Below are 7,287 nucleotides of genomic sequence, written 5' to 3' on the forward strand. Positions count from 1 at the left end.
GCTTATAATCTGCATCGTCATCAGATGAGAGCTTAGAAGCGCAACATCAAGTTGTGATTTAAGTAAAATATCATATAATATGCGAAGTAAACAATTATAATAGGCATGATTCGAAAGAGATGGCGCAGACAGATTTTTTGTTGAATTTGAGATATTGAAGGACAGAGTCGTATGGTACAAAACTTCATGCTCGTGTAAAATGATGTGTGTTGAGGAATTTACACGCGAAAAAGTACTTGCTTAGGTCGTTTTCTTTAGCTGTATCGAAAGTAGGAGTTAAACGAAGCGCAGAGCCGCTCAGAAAAATCAGCCGTCTCAATAAGGCTGGCTTCAAGTTCTTCAAAACTTTTGTATCCCAAATGTATAGTCTAAGAAGCAATACAAATTTGTTGTGTAACTCAATTGGAAAACTTTTATTAGGGACTGGCGTCGTATACTACACGTTCTATCTGGAAATGCGGAAACAGATACCGCAATAATAACTACACCATTCCTAAGCAACAGCATTGAAAAGAACCTCGAAAGCATCTTGAAAAAAGAAAAGCCAAAAAGGAATTTTTCTACCAAAGCGAATTTAGCAATGTACGGTGAAGAGCTAGGCAAAACAAAAAGCAAAGATAAGATAATTGTCAAAAACAAATAGCCTGCATATATGAAGTAAAAACAAAAAAATGGCGAAAAAAAAATCCTAAAATAAAAACACAAAATTTGCAGCCGTGAAATCATATTTCGTTGAAGTTTTAAATATGGTTCAGAGGGACCAACGTACGAAAGGAAGCTTCAATTGCGACTTTGAGATAATGAGTGGTAAATTTTTTTCAATTCTGTCATAGCTGATGTTCGTGAGTAGGTCTTCAGACTGAATCCGACAGCCTAATTTTGGAGTTCTTCAAGTTTATTTATTAGATACGACTAATGGAGCCTCAAGAATACTGCGGAATATTCTGTCTTTGATAGAAGAAGTGTTTGGTAGCTCAGAAGCTTTGTGGATGGTTTAGTTACACACAAAATGCGCCTAATGAATTCGAGTGAATATAGTGTCCATAGTATGGTTACGTTATTTGGACCCTAGTATTTAACAGCGGTTACGGTTTGCACAAGCACTCTATCGAGAACATTGTGACGGGATTCAGACGCGCACGTTTTGGTAAATGTTATGGAGTAAATTTCGGGTGCAATTACTTCGATCTGCCAATCCCTACACCATTTGGTCAGTTAAGGCCTGCTTGCAAAGATAACGAATCTTGGGGGTTTATTATTTCCTTATAATTGATGCTCTCATGCACAACCAATAGAATGGTACAACACATGTTCCTGTTAATGTCATAGACATTTACTAAAAATAAGATAGGCCCCAAGAGAGAGCCCTGTGGGACACCGGAAGTTTCTTGGCCAGAAGCGCAGGAATAGAAATTAATAGTTACAGACTGATGCCATTGGGTTAGAAAATTATTATACACCTGTGAACCTGAGGTTGGTATTAGCAGCAGTACGTTTTTTTATCAGGCGGATGTTACAGACTGTGTCGAAAGACTTTGTGCAATCTATAATTCTAGCACCTATTTTTGAGGACGAATGTACTGTTACAACAAAGTTCAAATGTTTTTGGGGTGTGGGGTGAGCTGAACTTTTATTTACAAAGCCTGGGTGAGGACTGTCGCTAAGCGTGGTGTTCGAGCCCTGTATACACAAGTAGCACCTCAATCGTGTGTATGTCGGCCTGGTGTTCCCGGCGGCGATATTTGCCTTTGATATAGTCAATGCCATCTACTGAGCACGACATTCAATCAGATCTGTAGCATTACATTTCACCCTCTGCAGACGGAACCTGCCGGGTGTGTCACTCAGCAGCACGAGGGTGCAAGTCTATCCAGGAGACGTTCACAAGTTGGATCTTGCTTGACTGGCGACCATGTATTGCAAGGCGCGAGATAACGTTAGTCACGTCGCTCACACGGTAGATGATAAAAATAGGCCAGCGTAACACGACAAAATCTTACTACACAACCCGCATTTCCTTTCTATAACCCCATCAAATCACCTCGACAGAATCGTACACTGCGGTTTCGAGCACTGTATCTCTGTTTAGACCACGACTGTGCTTCATGATTGCGGAGGCGAGATATTTGGGGGTATTTTTCGGCCAGACACAAAGTCTAGGCAACTGACTCCTCTTGCTGCATCAAGAAGGGCTGGATGAAGTTCAGAGGAGGGCAAGGAGTGCGTGCTTAGACGAGGTAGAAGGGACGTTACCCGGCTGTTTCGTACTTGGCCGTGTTGTCCGCGTGGATTCTGAAAGGTTTCATACCAGGTTCTATGATGTGATCCGACGTACTTTGAAATCATGTCGACGCGTGTGCAATTCGTGCGCACAACGAGTACGTGGGTCTGCGGATGGTATGGTGTAGCATGTCGAGTCTGTGATGTGCAAAGGAGAAGAAGCTCTCCTACGGCATCCGCAATAAATTGTCAGCTACGATTGGTAATGTGCACGCCTGGAGCGCCATTCTTCAGAATCATCGGACTAATGAAGAATACAGGAATAAATAAACCAGCATCAAATTCAGGGAGCTGGGAGAAAGAACGCGAGGCTGCTGAAGCCGTTGGTAAATCCGCACTTTCTGCGTGATACGCCAGGTGGTCGACGCAGACAATAGCTCAGCGGTTTACAGATGACGTTCATGGAAGTGGGGCAACAAAATCAATCCCACTTTTTCATAGGAGGAGCTGGCAGTTTCACACGGTGTAGGAGGCTGGGCGGCGTCGTGTAAGACGGTCATAGCGCCGACGCTCTAAACAACTGGCGACATCATTTTCAGTAGTGTGCCGCACTTTGGGCCAGTAAAGGCTTTCTTGTGCGTTGTGTAATGTGCGAGCCGAAAGGAGGTGCTTAGACATCACGTAATCATGCATAGCAAGAAGCGCGCTAAGAGGTAGTCACTCGGGTAAAACCAGCATGAACAGCGCTCCAGTTGCACTGTAGTTAGCATTGTTGAGCAGGTAATTCGGAAGAGAAAAGCGGTTTGTAGAGGTGCAGTCACGAACAGCGGCGGAACGAGATTCTAGCTTGGGGTACCCTTGCTGTTCTCGCTTGCAGGTTTCAATGTCAGCAAATCTTTCAGCGACTGCTGCAAGATAAACGTTGAGATTGTCGGCATCCTAAATGGTAGATGAAACAGGGAGCCGGAAAAGGCAGACAGCGTGAGTGTGTCGGCGGCCTCTTTTCTAAGAAACAGCAAAATCTCATTATTGAAGTCTGGGGGCTCAGCCGGCGATCCGCCAAGGTTGATCATAGAGCCCATGTACCAAACAATAATAGTGGTGGTCTGTAGAACTTGTAAAAAGCTGTACATAGATATAGGTTCGGAACTTATGCATAGCAAAGATAAAAGCCAAACATTCTTGCACTGATGCGGGATAGTTTCTGTGATATTTTCTGAGCGTGCGGCTGGCATAAGAAATTACGTCGTGCGTGCTCTAAAGTCTCAGTACAAGGGCTGCCCAAATTCCGATGTCGCTCAGTTTCGAGCGCAATTCTGTAGAAGCTGCTGGGCTGAAATGGCGAAGTAACGGCTCTGACATGAGAAGAAATTTTAGTTTGGGAAAAGGAGGCTTCGCCCTCAGGTGTCCAGTGGAAAAGTACATTTTATCGTAACAGAGAAGGCAGTGAAAAACGGAGCTCAACAAAGTTTGACACAAAACGACGAAAGCAGGAACACAGCCACAGGAAACTTCGTACGTCGCGCTCACACTGCGGTTAAGCTAACTCACGGCATAATCGTTTATAGATCACAGACATCTTGAAGGTAGCGCACTTAAACACGGACACAAGCGAAACAAACGACAAAGCACAGCGCTGACTTGCTACTGATTTTTATTAGAACAGACACACAGGTAAATAGTTCAACCTAAACCCATGTGATCACACAACATGCCTACGTCACGTTCAGCGTATCATTTCCAAAACATGAAGGCGCGTGTTATATTTACGTTTCAGTGCGATTTAAAATTCAAACTCACTCTCATGAAAATATTCGACGGCACACTGAAGCCCCACACCGACTTTTTTCTTATATTCTATGACTCAATATCCTCGCGTGCTAATTTGTCCCTGTGCACAGATAATATTACCGTTTCCTGAAATGCAGGCTCGTATTTGCACTGAAATGCGTGCAGAGCCACGTGCGAGTAGGTGTCCCCTCCTAAATTCATTTTATGCTCCAACAACCTGACATTAGTACATCGACTTGTCTGACCAATATACACATAACCACAAAGAAATGGTATAAGGTAAACAACATACTTTTTGTATGGAACAAAACAATACACATGCTTCACCCCCACAACCCTTTCCGGTGCCACGTGACATGCCTTTAGGCTTTCTCTCAAAATATCCACAGATCCACAAATTCTAGGTGGTAATGCCTTCATAAAAGAGTTCATCTTCACTATAGAGAGAATTGAGCTCAAAACTCCACCTTGAGGCACGCTGTTTTCTTGCATGTGAACACTTGTGAGTGCACTACCGACTCTCACGCGAAAGGTTCTCTGCGACAAGTCCCTAACAAGGGTGTTCAACGTGTTAACCTACACATCCAATGACTTCGGATCACTAAGAAAGCCGTGACGCCAAATGGTGTCCTAGGCCTTGTCGATGTCAAAAAACACCATAAGATTTTGTACATACGCGAGGTGGAGGAAAAAGATAGATTGAACAATCCACATTAACGTGGAAGAAACTACTACACTTGACCAAGCACATCTCTAACAAGTTTGGGGGTGCCACAAACGACGTTGCACGGACACTAGTGCAGGCAGTTCGGGTATTGAAGGCATGTTACGATGCCATTGACTACAACCTCCATAAAGTGCAGATGAGCAAATTGCAATGTCTGTATCTGCAGGCCCTGAGGGTAATCACCGGGCTACCCCACCATCCGAAAATATGAGAACTATACCGGTACAGCGACCTTCAACCGCTCAATAAAATTGTAACTCAGCAGACACAAACGGATTATGACAGGCGCCTGCTCACACCAAAACGTCAATGTCTGTTCGATCTCGACGACCGCTCCTTCCAATCTACAGCGTTCGAACTAACAATACATCCACGGGAAGGTGTACTGGTCAGTTGCAAGCCTCTCGACGAACTCGAAGCCTCTAGCAACGAAGACCCACAAGAGCAGCCACAACAATCAACGAAAGACAGAAGCCACTTTGACGTCTTATGTACAATCAACAGGCGCAACTATTTACACAGGTGGGTCCATACACGAAACTGGCCTCCCCCTAGCACTTGCTGCAACCAGCCTAAGATGAACGAGCACGCAGTGTTTCTCCAACACTGAAGTCATTTCTTCTGAACTGGAATTGCTAGCCATCCTCCTGGGTGCCCACATGATCCCAGACGTTGCAGCTCAAACTACTACTCCAGTTATACTCTTGAAGGCATTGCACACCCCACCAAGACGACACATTATGCCTCATCGTATAAAAGATTTCCGTGGAACCTTCCAGCATGACCATAACATCAATAAACGAGTACAGTGGACACCTGGCCACACAGGTAACCCCGTTAAGCGGGATTCACACGACGGAGGAACCCTCTCACGGAGGCGGACGGATATGGGACGTCAACAGCACGTGACCGGATTATCCGGCCTGGCGGCGCATCCACACGTGCGGAGCTACGCGGAGTGAGTAGCAGACGACAGCGCCGAGGAACAGGTTTTATTCCCCGCCGAGGGCCACCGCCGTCGAGCGAAAACACGCGGAGACATTTTCTTTCGCGGAGCCACCGCGTGCTATCCTCCTCGAGGGGCGGAGCCTAAAACCGGTCACGTGAGCGGGTCCCGCGGGCCAAAAAGAGAGGGTTTCTCCGTCGTGTGAATCCCGCTTTAATGAGTCGCTCTATAGGCTCGTGAGGGAGTCAATTCTAAACATTAGTCCTGGGGAGTCTGCACCGCCTTCTCTTCCAGATAACCCTTTCCCCTGAAGAACGCAGGATGAAACTTCGACAAGTAAGCATAAAAGAACTCAAAGCAACGATTCCCAAACTACAGCACCAGATACCAGGCAACATCGCACGTGCTGCACAAGTTATTCTTCGAAAATACCGCACGGGATACGCCCTTACGGATGTCGTTCTAGTTCGCTGGGAACACTCCCACCAACATAAGAATCATAAGAACGGACAAGTTCCACCATGCCGGCTTCTGTGTTCCCTGTGCCACCAATATAGACCGACCATCAGCCGGTTGCTGTTGTCGTGTGGGGTCCTGGAAAGAATCCGAGCAAGGCACAAGCCCCCTGGCATTGCTTCTCTGCCGGATTGGCTGTATCCAAGGAATAACGCTAACGACATGGTTGGACTGTGGGCCTTCGTAAACGAGGCTTACCTTGTCAATAGAACATAACTTTATCGACCATAAACCCCTTCCCCTATTTTGCCCTACAGGCCAGGGTGCCATCCCTTCTATAATATATTTATTTATTCACTCATTGATATATTACGAGGTTACCTCTATGAGACAATTTTTATTTTATTTCGAAGAAACACGTATTGCAAGCTTTGCGTTATAAGCGTGATGATATATTCCTTGAAAAATACATAGTAATGTTTCAAGAACTGTAATAATATGGTATTATATATAATCATTTATAATATTTTTATATTACAAATATGTTTCACCACTGCTTAACAATTTCGTTTTCTTGCTTGAATGTTTAATGGAATTTTACTTGATTGTTGCGCTTTATTCGAAATCACAGTGGATCGAAAACGTGATGTTAACTAACAGAAATTTCAATTTTTGTGTTCTTTTCAGAATGTCACCGTAGCAGCAGCCGAAAAGTGGAATTCTTCGTTGACAGTATCGTGTGGAGTAGGCCATTGTCGTAATGGTACCTGCGTGGCCGACTTCAAAACTAGCCAATGCTGGAAGGGAATTTACCTCGTATTATAAAAACTTACATATTGAATGGCTTTCGTCTATTTTTTTTGTTATGTGAATCCTCATCAACGCATGGGTAGTGTGTTGAAATCTTTGTTCTGCGCTTTTTCCGCCAACCTGAACAATATTATTAAGCCGCATTGCATATACAGGGTAGCAATCAGTATCACAACATTTCATTCATTAGTATGGATTCTTGGGCAAGTTGGTGTGGCGATCTTGATGAATTCATAGCGCAAAAAGGACGAGGACAGAGAGAGAATACACAACACAGCGCTATATCTCTCTCTGTCCTCGTCCTTTTTGCGCTATGATTTCATCAAGATTTCATTCA

General features: G+C 44.6%; 1 protein-coding gene across 1 annotated transcript in view; it reads left to right on the forward strand.

The window, feature by feature from the left end:
* LOC144142081 (evasin P1243-like) overlaps positions 1-6,976 on the forward strand; it is a 29,371-nt gene extending 22,395 nt beyond the window's left edge. The window contains exon 6 of the mRNA XM_077673504.1: positions 6,828-6,976. Within this exon, the coding sequence (XP_077529630.1) occupies positions 6,828-6,965 (138 nt within the window). The 3' untranslated portion in view covers positions 6,966-6,976. The remainder of the gene's footprint in view (positions 1-6,827) is intronic.
* Positions 6,977-7,287: the final 311 nt, after the last annotated feature.

Source organism: Haemaphysalis longicornis, unplaced genomic scaffold, assembly GCF_048455015.1.
Source record: "Haemaphysalis longicornis isolate Haplotype H1 unplaced genomic scaffold, Haemaphysalis longicornis Haplotype H1 scaffold_6, whole genome shotgun sequence".
In the NCBI taxonomy this organism is placed as follows: Eukaryota; Metazoa; Arthropoda; class Arachnida; order Ixodida; family Ixodidae; genus Haemaphysalis; species Haemaphysalis longicornis.